Source organism: Dryobates pubescens, chromosome 44 (genome assembly GCF_014839835.1).
Source record: "Dryobates pubescens isolate bDryPub1 chromosome 44, bDryPub1.pri, whole genome shotgun sequence".
Classification (NCBI taxonomy): domain Eukaryota; kingdom Metazoa; phylum Chordata; class Aves; order Piciformes; family Picidae; genus Dryobates; species Dryobates pubescens.
Window position 1 is genome coordinate 96580 of NC_071655.1, and position 14219 is coordinate 110798.

Consider the following 14219-nt stretch of genomic DNA (forward strand, 5'->3'; position numbering starts at 1 on the left):
TTTCGAGTGAACAAATATCATGTCAAGCTTAAACCTGAGAGGTTTATCACTACAGAACAAGAGTTGATCTGTTTCATTAGGACCTCAGAGCATCAGCCAGGCTTTGCACAACCCCTCCTCCCCCCCAAAAAAGAGAGAAAGAGTATTTCAGAACATTTGATAAGTCCTCTGAGCCCTGAGAGGGCAACCTGAAGAGACTTGACGACTCAGAGGAATGAGCCTCTTGAAGTCAGCAGTAAGGAAAGGCAACTCCCAGACTTACCTTTGCCCTGTGCTCAACGTTGGCCTTCCTGTCCAGGAGCAGGCTGACCACCTCTGCCCGGCCCTGGAAGCAGGCCAGGGTGAGGGCTGTGTTGCGGTTGGTCTCGATCTGGGCGTTGATGTCGGAGCCCATGTCCAGCAGCAGCTTCACGGCAGGCACGTGGCCGTTCATGGCGGCCAGCATCAGAGGGGAGATCCCCAGCTTGCTGCCAGTCCTGCAGGGACAGAGACAGCTGCAGTGCCCAGAGCCTGAGCAGCACCCTGGGAACCCCAAGTGCATCCAGGAGGGACAAAAGGCTTTCCTTTAAGCCAGAGAGGTACACACAACACACAAATACGGACAATGACCTGAAACCCCAGCAGTTACCAGTTGGGAGAAACCAGAGTGACCACAGGCAGTGAACAACTGCAGATCCTGAACAAGGGCAATGCATTTCTGCTCTGCTCAGTTCAGATGACTGCACAACACAAGCTACATACACTGAAAACTAAGGCTGCACCTGAGCCATTCAGAAGCAGCATGCTCCTAGCACAGTTTAGACTTTCTCTGGTGTCAGAATGTATGTAAGCATTCTTGAAATGAACAGAGGAGGCTTAAGAGAGAGCTGTGCAAGTGTGTTCCTCTTCCTGCAAAAGGTATCTTCAAACAGAGCTGTTGTGAACACTTTGGCTGATTCCTCTGCTTGATTTCACTGCTAGATCCCAGAATGGCAGAGAAGGGCAAGGGAAGGGAGAGGTTTGCAGGCTGTAACAATATTTTAAGGATTTTTGGTATAAGAAAGATGAAGCTCTTGACAGTGAAAGCCACTTCAAAGCATGAAATTAACAGGAACAGAAAGGGTAACACCAGTGCAGAACACTGCCAGGAGGTCTGAAAGCACCAGAGATTCCAACCTGTGCCTCAGTACATAGCCAGCAATGGAGTGTCTGTGCCACACTGCAGTTCATCTGGTGTACATAGCACATTACCTTGAATTAATTTCTGCCCCAGCATTGAGAAGAATCTTGATGATATTGACATAGCCACCAGATGCAGCAAGGCTCAGTGGTGTGTAATCAGACACATTCCTATGCTCTTTGTTAGCTCCCCGGGCCAACAGCAGATCAACCACCTGAGAACACAGCACACACAGTAAGAGAGACACAGGGCCTTTGCTGTTATCCAGAAGGGAAAATGATATTATCATGTCTTCAGACCTTCCAGCCTGCTACCAGTTTCCACAACTAATAGAGAAGAGAGTAAAGGAAACCCTCTATCCTCCTTTGCTTCACTTTCCATACACACTGTACACACGCAGCAAGCCAGGAGCACATCTGTTAGCCTGCATGGCTTGTAGCGGTGCAGGAGGATTATTTTACCTCATCAAAATGCAAGGCTTTGATGTGAGCTCTTCCTCTGCATCTTAAGTTTGCAAACAAGAGCTCTAAGCCCTCATCCCTTTCAGAAACTCCCAACTTTACACTGAATGACCCTTGAGCCACCTTTGCCCATCTCTGTTCAATGGCCTCTCCAAAAGCGCCCACGGGAAGAATGCATCAGACTGACATGAAGGAAACAAGCACCAGCAGGGACTTCCCTCCCCTATCAGAAGCTACACTAGAGACAGAAAAGGGGGGAAACAAATGTTGCTGGGGACATACTGTACCTCAGGGGGCCTCATTTAATCTACCCAGACAGGCTAGGTGGTTTTCAAATGAGGCAGAAAAAGAGGCTCCCTTCACAAGTCACTAAGCCAGAAAGAGAAGAGGAAGATTTCTGGCATAAGGAGAGCAGCATTTCCCCTGCTAAAGATCTGCAATTCCAAAGTCAGAGTAGCAGCTTTCCAATTTTGTCCAACTGTTTTAATCCCTACAAGTTCCAAAACTTACCCCTCCCCTAACTGGCACAGGGCCCTTCCCCATCTCCATGCCAGCTTCTAAGCCAGCATGCCCATGACTACAAGTTGGAAGGATTTAACAAACCTCAGTTGGACAAAAACCAAACCAAAACACTTTTTAAAACCAGGCAGCAGCTGACAGAAAACTGAAAGGTCTTTGGGAGCCCAGTGGAAAGTGCCCTGCACTGCACCTCTGCTCACCAGCCCTGCACAGCACCACTGAAACTGTGCTGCCCACACAGAATTCCAGCTCTTGCCGATCCCTGCCGGCAGTGGCTGCTTCAGTGTTGAGTGGGGAGGATGCACGAGGGAAGCATCTGGTGAGGGCATTAAACACCTTGACCTCCCTCACCAGAGCTCATATCTTCAACTCTCAAAAGAAGAATGACCACAAGTTCTAACAGCCATTAACTGAGAAAAGTGGGACAGCCAAGAAAGGAAAGAGTCGATTCCATTTCCTCTGGGAAGCAGAAAAACTCTGCAATTAGCTACACTTAGAGGGGTTAAAAACCTTCCAGAAAAAGGATGATTTATCACACCATAAAACAACCAAAGACAACAAACCCCCCTGCACAAAAACCTGTCTCTAACCCCCAACTCTGAGGGGGGCTGTCCTCGAGGCCAAACGTGTCTGTACCTCTTGGCGCCCACCGGAGCATGCCAGCGAGAGCGGAGTATCCTTTGTGCGCTCGGACTGCGCCTCGATATCTCCACCTTTGTCCAGCAGAATCTCCACCACACCAACGTGCCCAGCAGTTGCAGCCAGAATCAGAGGAGTGAACCCTGGGAACAAGAGCTTCTGTTAAACCCTGGAGAATCTCAGAAGCATTCAGGAGAGGAAATAGACCAAAGGGTTAATGGCCAATGACATCTCTTGATCAGACATGTCTTCCTCCAACTGGAGGTCTCCTGGGATGGGTGAGCCACCAGCTCAGAACCTTTCTAACCCTGACACATCAAGGCTCTAACTCCAGCCAGATATAATGGAAGGCTCTTCAAAACCAAGCTCTGCCAAGATTTCACTCAGCAGTTTGGGTTAAGTTCTGACCAACTGCCCTCTCTAAGAGAGGTCACAGCTCTCCATTCCTGTTTAACACAGCTCCATCAAGTGAGCACATCAGCACTAGGCACGTTGCTTACCTGCAGTGATTTATGCCAGCTCCAAGGAGTGGCAGGGTGGGTTTTTTCCTCTGCTCTAAAAGAGCTGAGATTTTGCTGCCTCTATTATTGGGCACAACACGAATCACAACCTGACAACTGCTCCCTGCTAGCTTTGCCAGCCAAGGTTTGATACTGACTAGCTGCTGACGAATATGCTAAGGTCTTTTGTAGGAGGTCAATCATAGGGACAAAAGCACTTCACATTTCACAAACCCACTTAAGACACCACTCAGAAGCCTTTCCTTGCACAGCCAGAAGACAGCCAGAGTCCCTGCCTTCACATGGCCAGGACTTGTGCATGAAGTGCAGGAAGGAAACTCTGCGTTTTTGCAAACTTCAGTGATTTTGTGAAGCAAAAAAATCCCACACCCCAATTGGCAATGTGCTATTTCAAGTTGCAGTTGATGGTCAAACCGTGCCCTGGCTTTAGCTTACCCTTCTTGTCTCTGTGTTCAATGTTGGCCCCACGTGCTATCAGCACTGACACCAGTTCTTCGTGACCCCCCGCACACGCCAGGGTCAGAGCCGTGTCGTGATTGCTTTCGGTCTTCACAGGTGGGAAGGAGAAGAAACACAGTCAGAAATTAAAGATACTTTAAGAGAAGCTTAGCACATTTCAGACAGTACAGGATCAATTTTATCTGCCTTTTAGAACTCAAGAGCAAACACACCCCCTGCAAGCCCCTGGCCAGGACTCACATGCGCATCGATGTCAACCGAAGGGTACATGGGGAGCATCGACTGCGAGGGCACATTGCAGGCTGCCTGTGAGCAGGGCTCAGACGCAGGGGACTCGGCTGTGTGCAAGGAGCTGGTGGAGCCGCTGGGCACTCTGCTGTTCACAGCTGAAAAGGAACACAGCATTATTCATCTGCTCTTAGCAAAGGCACTTCATAGTGAAAAAGATTTAGCCCTGTCAAACTGCAACAGTCTAACATCCAAACAGCAGGAGGGGGGAACAACGAAATCAAGTGTCCTTAGACCACGCAAGCTGGAGCCTTGCACAAAGCAGCTGCCTGGCAGTTAAACACTGTGAGCATTGCCTCCAAACTGTGTTAAGTTGGAAAGAATTGTGTGCATTAGTCTGTGTGCATATTGAGCATGAACTACGAAGATTATTGGCTACCACTCTCAAACAGTAACCTTCACCATCAGAGCTCTGTCGTGTGCTAGGTCGAAGAAGGCAAAGCACAAACCTCATCACCAGGAATTCACAAGTCCTTCACCTAAAGGCTAGTGCACACCTAGGCTCCAGAGAGGGCTTCCAATGGAGGCTGACCCGTGGCAGCACACACCACTGATCAGGTCTCAGAGTCAAAACAACCCAGGAAGGGCAGAAGGGAAGCAGACAGGAGGGGACAGTCAACAAAAATAAGCAAGCTGAATGTTATCTGTGCTTCCTAGAACTCCTCCTTACTGACTCACAGCCTGTAAGAGATTTCATCCTGCAGATCTAGAGCTTGAAAGAATGGACTGGCTTCAAATGCACTTTACCTACAGTGAGTGCAAATATGGCAACTGCCTCTGACAAGCCTTGTCACTGCTGGGTTGTGACTCTTCTGCACTGTGCAGAGGATGGAAGCCCTGGTTTGGATGATTTCAAACCACACAGTACTTTTGCAGCCTTCCTGGGATGCTGATTAAAACCACTAACCACTGAAAGCAAGAAACAAGCAGCAGCATTTTGCTGTTGCCTGATTGTTTCAAGCACTTCAGGAGGCTGAAGGATGAAGTCCAACCTGCAATGCCTTTGAGAGAGATTTTTACACCTTTCCCACCTCAACCTTCCCAATTCCACGGACAAATTGCACAGCAGGAGTTCCTCAGAGGGAAGAGCCTTACCAAAATCCTCACCATTGATCACCAGCACCACTCAGCCAGCCTGTAGGCCTGTGTGTGCATGACAAGTATACAGGGGTCACTTCAGCTGGGGTCTGGAAACATGGCAGGATGGTTGTCACTGAAATTCCAGAAGGTGAAACTTCCCAAGTGTATTCTGTAAGTATCCTCTCTGGCATGCAGGGAAACCAGCATTAGGGTTTGGCTGCCAGAGTGCAGCAAGAAAGCCTCACACCTGAGTTCAGAGCTGCCACCCTCATGAGCAACCCAGGTTTGGATGAAAGGTTTCAGATCAGAAGGGGCACACTTCCTCTGCACACCGTGGAGCACCACTGAGAGCAGCAGATGAGCATCAATTAATGCAACACAGTTACTGCCCTCCTCCTCACTGCACTGAAGTGCAAGACACTGACTGGATTTCTAAGGATTACTCCTTCCAAAATACAAGGCACCCAATGACCCTGTGAAGGACTGCTAGTATATCAATTACATATCTTCTATTGTATCTTTTAGATAGATACATCTTCTATTACATCAATTTTATATCTGTATCTGTTATAGCCTCCTGAAAGACACTGGCTCAGCACTCTCAGACCCTGCAGCTCTAGACATCTGCTATATACACAAAGCAGAGGGGCACAGAGGGGCTCAATTTGAGCCAGTTTAAAGGTCTTCAATGTAACCTATTTACTGCTGTTACAGGTTCCACAGTTCTCTACATTTCACAGCCATGAATAAAAGGTCCAAGGTATTTGATGCATACTTCAGGTTACCTTCACATGCTTGAGCCACATGAGTGTGTGCTGAGCACTTAAAACTCAGAGGAACAACCATGTCAGCGTGAGGGAGCACAGAGAGGGCAGGAGAAAGGCAGAGAAACCCTGCACTGATCCCCCAAACTCTTGTTTAAACCAAAATCTAACATCAAATAGTCTTCCAACATCCACTGGTTCATCACCCCTCTAACTACTGAGTCTACAGACACTTTAAAGAACATCCTGAAGGTGTTTTTTTTGTTGGCTTGGTGTATCTGGCAAGCTGGCCCAATGCAGCCTCACACTCTGTGGAGCACAGCATCCGAGAGCCTCTCCCTCCAGTTTCACAGGGCTGATTCAGCTCAGTCTAACACACAGATTCTTAACTACAAGATGACCTTGCAGCAGTGCTTCCACCATCCCTTCACACACATCTGCATGAAACTGGCATTAACTCCTATTTCCCCAGATCCAGTGATGGATTATAAATCTCAATTACAGGGAACAGGACAGCTGCTCCTCTTGGGAATCCCCTGCAGGCAGAGGAGATTGTCCTGCCAATGGGACACAAGGCGAGAGCCACCTCTGCTTCTGCCTCCCTCTACCAGGAGGAGCCAGACTGTGCCCTCATGGATGGCTTCATCAATCTGACATTGGCCCCAAGGAAGCCGAGGATGTCTTGCCAGTCTTCAGCAGCTCACACTGGCACTGCCAGAAGCTCATGTGCCACCTCCCTGAGGCAATGCCACCACACCCACTCCAGGCTTTCAGCTCACTTCACGCAGGACCAGCGAAGCACTGCAGCTCAGTGCAGAGCAGAGCAGCACTGGCACTGCCCAAATCCACAAGGGGAAAGGCTGGCTGGAGGGCATAAAATCAGCTGGGGGAGGATGATCACCTTCAGCACCTCAGGGCTGTAACAGACCAGAAGAATGTGCAGCTTTCATCCTCTGGGCAAACTGGGAGGCAAACTTTCCAGCCCTCAGGCTGCTTCCTGCTGAAGAGGTGCTCTGGCTTCTCGCTGATGAAAAACAACTAAATCCAACAAAACTCAATTTTCAAAAGGTGGACCTCACATTCCTGAAATCCTTGTTGTGTGGCATAGCTTTTGGATGTTCCCACAGGCCTTGGAACTCAGAAGAGTTGTATTACATCAAAAGGTGTAGAAGCACAGAGGAAGCCCAGGCTCCCGCCACTGCAGCTGCCCAAAGGGACTGTCTCTGAGTGACTGAGAGACTGAAGGTGATTCCTCAAGGACATGGAAAAATATCACAGGGAACAGGAGTAAAACCAAAGGCAGCCAGGGCTCGGTATGCTACCCAAGCACAAGTCTGGAGGCACTGGCAGAACGTGGAGCAAGCATCTCTAGAGGAGATTGCAGCTGCAGTCTGAAACGGAATCTGCCTCACTGCTGTCACGCCGTGAGCACGGCCGGGCAGCAGCACTGGATGTGGATTTCACTCCCTCTTCCCATGGCTTTTCAGGACCAGTACACACTCCTACTGCATGATCATGCAGTCTTGCAGCCTGTGCATGAAGCTTCAGTAGCACGAAGGCTTTTGCACCTTGGGCACTGTATCTGGGCCACCGGTTCTCAGCTCCAGATGTTCCCAACAACCAGCTTTAGTCCAAAGAGCAACCCTGAACACAGTGACTCAGATGTCACTTCAGACCTTCCAAACCATTACTTCAAACCCCTGCACAATCACACACCACCAGGATTTCAGAGCCCAGGAACAGGTAACAAAAGTGTCTCAAAACATGGCTTGCAGGAGAGTCAGAGGCACAGAGAGATGTCACCTCCTGACTAGAAACACAAGCTGAGCAGCAGACACAGGAAGAAAAACATTCCAGCTATGCACAAAACCCAGCAACAGAAGGAAGTTCCTCATCCTGAATACCCTGAGGCTCAGCTCAGGTAGTGCCAACTGAGAAACATCCTACAGTAAATGCATACTGGAACCCCAACTATCCCAGACAAGATGCTTCCAGAAACCAAATCTGAGTAATGGAAATGAGATCCAAAGTGTCCTCTGCTGTTGGAAGAGAGGATGCAAAACAGTTCCTTGCCTTCCCACTCTGAACTGCACAATGCCTGCATCTCGTTTGCAAACCCAGTTGAAACTGGGACTGTGGTAAGTCACCTTCAAAGGCAGGATTCACTGCAGGAGCTGTGCTTCAGCACACCCAGATCAACTCCATTACAACCAAGACATGCTGGAGTGCAAAGAGCTGCCCCATCTGTATGCTTCCCTTGGCTTCCCAAAGGTTACTCCTGCAGAGTTTTATGACAGAAGGGACACATCTACCAGGGACTGACTGCTCACTTTGCACCCTGACATTGACCATCTCAACAGCTAGCTGCTAACAAAGGATGCCAGCAGGCTGGCAAGAGAAATGCTCCATCTATGTGCACTGCCACCACTGAGTTAGTGAAGCTCTGTCGACATGCAAGCTCTCCCTCACCAGCAGGCTCAGCTGAGGTGCCTCTCACATGGCCACTGCTAAGGGCAGCAGGAGCAGAAGGGAAAATGCTGACTGAGCCTAACAGCTGCTTTTTGCTCTTCTGAAGCAGACCCAATACCAGCTGGAACTCTGAGCAGCAAAAAAACATATTCCTGCCTCTCCCAAACCCTGCCACTCACCAGTGGCACCTGTGACCAAGGGAGATGCCTCACTGGCACCATGGCAAGACACACCTTTAATGGTCCAGCAGAGGCAGGTGGCAGTTTCAAGGCAATAAACCAAAGCCTGTCCAAGGTTATTTTGAAAAGGTTCTCCTGGTCGTTTGCCAGCAGTTTGCAAACAGCTCTTGGTGCTTCCAGACAGGGTTTTGGGGTGAACTTTGTGGAGGAGGATCAATGGTTGGACTTGATCCCAAGGATCTTTTCCAACCTGAATGATTCTGAGAGTGCAGCAACTGTTCATTTGGGTGCAGTGACCATTGTGGATGCAAGATGCAGCTGCTAGCAATGGAAGGGTGTACAGGGTCAGGTGCTGGTCCTGTTCAATCCTCACAAGAGGAACCACTCCAGGGACTAAGCCCTTGTTGAGTAGGTTTGCATTAATCCTGCAAGTTCTTCCCCTTGCCCAACCCACTAATAAACCCTGAGCAATAAAACCCCAAGAATAATCAATCTGCATTTCTGCTTTAATGTTGGCTGCATACTCTGAAGAGCAAGGGAGAATGGGGGAGGGAAGGAGGCAGGGCAGCCAGAAAAGGAGGCACTTGGACCTGTGGTCTCTAACAGAAGAGCTCAACTGCCCTGGACAGCTGAAGGGAGCTGGTACCACACACTGCACTATGCCTGTGGTTTTCATGGGAGGTTAGACCCCACATTCATGAGCCTGCTGCAGTCACCACTCTGAGTTCACAGGCATGACTGGCCAAAAAGCTATTCCTGTGCTTCCTACAACCTTAAGATGAACTGAAAAGGACAGGGCAGTGACTACAAAGGGAAGGAGGAGAGGGAAGACAGGAAGAAAAGGGCTGAGGGATGCACACAGGTGCAAAAAAAAGAAGCTGAAAAGCACTGAATTAAACCCCAACAAACTACAGACCAAACCCACTGGCTACGTCCTACATACCTCCAGCTGCAAACCCATGCAAGAGCCAACCACAGCAACAGCTCTTGCTGCACAGGGGGAGTCACACAACCTGATGGGTGGGAATTTCCACTCCTCTTCACACCCTTCCCAACCAACAGGAGGATGTTTGGACTCTTGCTTCTCATCCAGGCCACAGGACACATTTTTGCCACGTCAGAGCTAACAAGCAGATGCTCCTGTACAGCAACCAGTGTTGAGAGGGTGCTCTGACAACAGGAGCCATTACAGAGCGAAGCAGTTAGGTGCTGATTTCAGGTGGTGTTTAAGCACAGCAACACCTTGAGCAGCAGAGGGACACACTGGTCCATACCAGTGACAACAGTTTGGTTTTTGCTGGAGATGGCTTCTACACTGAAGAGTGTCACTGAGGCCGAAGCCTGCACAGAAAATTCTACAGAAGGCATCAAACTGTCACACTTTCAGGTTTCCTAATGGGCCCCATGAATCACTCATGAGAAGGCTTTTGCAAGAAGCACAGGAAAAGATGAGGCCAAAAGGGCTAAACCAGGTCTCCAGTACAGGAAGCTTTGCCTTTGGTAACAAGCTGTTTTCAGGTCTGAGGTTAGAATTGGGAGTCACTGTTAGGATTAATAGCACCGATCAGGAACTTTATGCTTATGCAAGTATTCCCAAACTGGAAAAGCCCAAGATGTTGTTGAGGGAAGGAGAGAAGGGGAAACTGAGCACACAAATCAAGGCAAAAACAGGCATAGTGCTTAACCCACCTGCGATTAGGTCATCAAGAGTGTCGGTAAGCGTCTGGGCTGGAGTGGCCACCATTAATCCGTCTGCTTCTTGAACTAAGAGCCCCTGCCCAGCAAGCTGCTGCTGCTGTCCTACATGCTGCTGATTCCCTAATGCTTTCTGAAGTTCAAGAGACTCTGTCCCATTATAACCTAAGTTACCAGAGAAATGACATTGCGGTGCTGGCAAAGGCTGGATGGGCACAAAATCTATTTGTTCAGCAGGTGCTGGAGACTGGTGGTGCTCATCATCTTTAGACAAGATTGTGTCAACCTGAGGTAACCCTGAAAAGTTATCCTCTGGCAGACCCTTATCAGCTTCCACTTCTGGGAAGACCCCTGGAAGTGGGCACTGCTGCTGCAGGGACAGTGGTGTGTCTGTCTGACCTTTGGTCTCCAAATATTCTTTGGTAAACTGCTGCTGGGTTTTCATCTGCAACTGCCTTTCCACCTTCTGCAGCTCCTTCAATATTTTCTTCTTCTTCTGTACTTGTTCTTCTCTGTTCTTTTTAAGTTCTTCAATCTTATCTTTATTTAAAGGTTCACCTTGGATTAATTCCAATGATTTAAGCTGTGCTTTTTCAATGGCACTAATTCTCTGTCCAAGTTCATTCAGCTTGCCTTCAGTCTCTTCTACTATGCATTCCAAAGGCTGGTATGGGTGAAAAGGTGGCAGTAGGTCCTTATCTGCTACCTGCAGGGAACTTGACTTCTGCTTGGATGCACCTAAGCACATGAAAAATGTTTGAAAAAATGCCATGCTGCAGATACCCCAAACCTCCCTCTCACCCACCAACAGGAAAAAGAAAAGAAGCAACATTAAAAACAACAACAAAACCAAACCAATAATTAAGAAAGCAACAACACAAAAAAAACCAAACCCAAAACCCCACCAAACCAAAACCCCCAACCAAAACAAAAGAGAACAAATCCCCAAACCAACCAACCAAAACCAAACCAAAACCCAAACCAAAAACCAAAAGGCAAAACAAAGAACCAAACAAAAACCCCAACACAACCAAACAAAAAAACTCTTTGCAACCAGGAACTGCACATCTGGCAAAGCACAGAAGGGTGAACCCTGCTCTCCTGATGGCAAGGCAAGAAAGGACAAAGCACAGAGCTGGAACTGTCAGGGTTGATCCTCTCCTCCCTTTGCAAACAGCCATTTTAACCCTAAGAAATAAGGAAGCTTTCTGGTTTCTGACACGCCTGAGAGTGCATCTGGAAAGTGAAATCAGCAAGCAGAGCAAGGGAGTTTAAGTCATTCACCGAGTTCCCAAAGCTGTTCTGAGGTGCAGAGCAATCAGAGTGTTTTCCAGAGGCTAACTTGCAACAGCAGGGCTGCAAGCAGAGCCACAGCAGCCTGCACTTGAGAGAAGACGACAGCTAGAGCAGAGTCCTAACCACACCACTGCTTCCCCAGCTGCTGCAGCCTGCCAGCTGTGCAGGACTAAGAGAATCCTGAGAGTGCAACCCTCAGAGACTTTGGAACTTTAGCACCTTTTAAAAAAGGTCTGAGTCAAAATTAGCAGGCTGCTTGTCCCCCTCTCACAGCTCCCACAGCTCCACTCACTCAGATGACTTTAAACCAACCTTGGATAGGCACCTGGCGAGGACACCAAGGCAGGGCAGCGCTGCTGAGCGCTCACTGCCTCTCAGCACCCTGAGGCTGCTTTCCCACAGCCACCCCTGACCCCTCCTGGCAAATCTTGCTGGTAGGACTCTATGAAGTGCTGAAATTTTCATTATTACTTCAGTGTCAGGAACTTTAACTTGCTCATTTTGCTACACCAAACAGCTCAAAACCCCCACCCAAGCAAAAAGAGCCACCCCCAAACCACAACAGCCCAAGGGAACCCCCCAAACCCAAACCTTGACAAAGGAGACTCCTCCAGTCACCCATTAAAAGGGGAATTAGGTTGGTTTTGAACCATGGCTTAATAAAGCTACCTGAACATCACACAGTCAAGTGAACATCTGGGTGCAAGAACCAAGCCCCAGATCAGTCACCAGCTTTACAAAGACTCGGTTTCCTAACACAGATGCATGCCCCTGTGCCATCCTTCACCCAAGAAACAACTCTCAGGTGACCTTGCTGCATTGCTACATAAAGAGAAGTCACACAGACCTCACGTGGAAATGAATCCCTCCTGGAAGAGCCAACTGAAAAGGCAAACACAGGTCAGAATTGTCCCTTGAAAGAGAATTTTCTTCTACAAAGAGAGCAGGCACACTCAAACAGAAAGGAGACAATGCTGACTGCCTTCACCAGACTCTGAAGTGACAGCAGAGCAGATCCAGACTTAAGGGAAACAACAAACAACTTAAGCCCAGGATCTCAAACACTGCTGGACAGCCTCCAGGAACCTCTGCACCCACCTGTACTGAGCAGCTCAGCAGTTCCAGATGAGGAACTACTCCAAGCACTGCTGTTATTTGGGCCCTGAACCGTGAGCCCCCATACAGAATTTGTCTCCATGCCTTGTTTGTGGTGGCTGGTGGGCACTTGGCTCAAGCCTGTGGCTTGGCTCTGCAGTGTACTGAGCCCCAAACAACCCAGCTTGGAATGGTTCCAGAAATGGAGCATACCCCACATCTCTGTGCCAGGGTCTCACCACCCTCACTGTCAAATGTTTCTCCCTTCTCTCCACTCTTAATTTCCCTCTGTGAGTTTCAAACTATCCCCACTTATGCTGTCACAACAGGCCCTGGGAAAGAGTCTGTCCCCATCTTTCTGCTCAGCTCTTGAAGCACTGAAATGCCACCAGAAGGTCTCTCAGCCTTCTCCAGGCTGAACAACCCAAACTCTCTCAGCTTGGCCTCACAACAGAGGGCTTCCAGCCCTGCCAGCATTGCTGTGGCCTCCTCTGGCCCTGCTCCAACACATCCCTGTCTGTGCTGGGCTGAGGACTCCAGAGCTGCCCCAGCACTGCAGGGGAACTCTCAGCAGAGTGAAGCAGAGGGGCAGAATCCCCTCCCTGCCCCTGCTGCTGGTTGGCACCTGGGCTGTGATTGCACACTGGCCATTCATGTCCAGTTTTTCATCCACTGGTCTCCTCAAGTCCTTCTCCACAGGGCTGCTCTCAATCATACCAGCCCCCAGACTGTAGATACTGAGGACTGCCCCAACCCAGGCACAGGACCTTGCACTTGGCTTTGCTGAGCCTCACAAGGTTCACACAGGCCCACTTCTCCATCCCTCAGGCCTGCCTCTCCAGCTTAGAGAGAAGGGTGCAGGAGGGGCTGTGCCAAAGGCCTTGCACAAGTCCAGAGAGATGACATCTGCTGCCCTTCCCTTGTCCACTGCTGTGGTCACTCCACTGCAGAAAGCCACCAGGTTGGTCAGGCAGAACATGTCCTTGGTGAAGCCATGCTGGCTGGCCCCAGTCACCTCCCGGTCCTCCCAGTGCCTTCTCAGAGCTTCTAAGAGGATCTGTTCCACGATCTGCCCAGGTACAGAGGTGAGGCTGGCAGGTTGGTAGTTCCTGGGCTCTCCTTTCTGCCCTTCTTAACAATGGCTGGGATGTTTCTCTTCTTCCAGTCTGCAGGGACTTCACCTGACTGCCAGGGCTTTCCAAGCAGCATGGAGAGTGGCTTGGCAACTCCATCAGCTGGTCCCCTCAGACTCTGGGGGGCATCTGTTGGGGTCCTGCAGGCTTCTGTATACTCAGCTTCCTCAGGCAGCTCTGTGCAAATGTGCAGATCACAAACCTGATCTTTTACAGTGGGAAAGATTTTGCCCTCCAGGCCCCTGTATTGCAGTCCATTGATTAGGGAGGTGTTGCCAGTGAAGACTGAGGTAAAAACCATCTCACCCTCAGCTTGTCCATTGTTACCAGCTTGCCATCCTTGCTCAGCATGGAAACCTGCTTTCTTTCCCCCTACCTTTTCTACCTGACACACCTCTTGGAGCCCTGCTTGCTATGCTCTGCATCCTTTGCCTGTTTGGTTTCAGTCACATCTTGGCCTTC

General features: G+C 49.5%; 1 protein-coding gene across 1 annotated transcript in view; it reads right to left on the minus strand.

Annotated features, from left to right (window-relative positions):
• ANKHD1 (ankyrin repeat and KH domain containing 1) overlaps positions 1–14219 on the minus strand; it is a 96572-nt gene that overhangs the window by 19607 nt on the left and 62746 nt on the right. The window contains exons 16-21 of the mRNA XM_054177713.1: positions 10228–10971; positions 3999–4144; positions 3735–3846; positions 2776–2921; positions 1231–1373; positions 263–476 (exon numbers count right to left, since the gene is read on the minus strand). Coding sequence (XP_054033688.1) covers positions 263–476; positions 1231–1373; positions 2776–2921; positions 3735–3846; positions 3999–4144; positions 10228–10971 — 1505 coding nt within the window. The remainder of the gene's footprint in view (positions 1–262; positions 477–1230; positions 1374–2775; positions 2922–3734; positions 3847–3998; positions 4145–10227; positions 10972–14219) is intronic.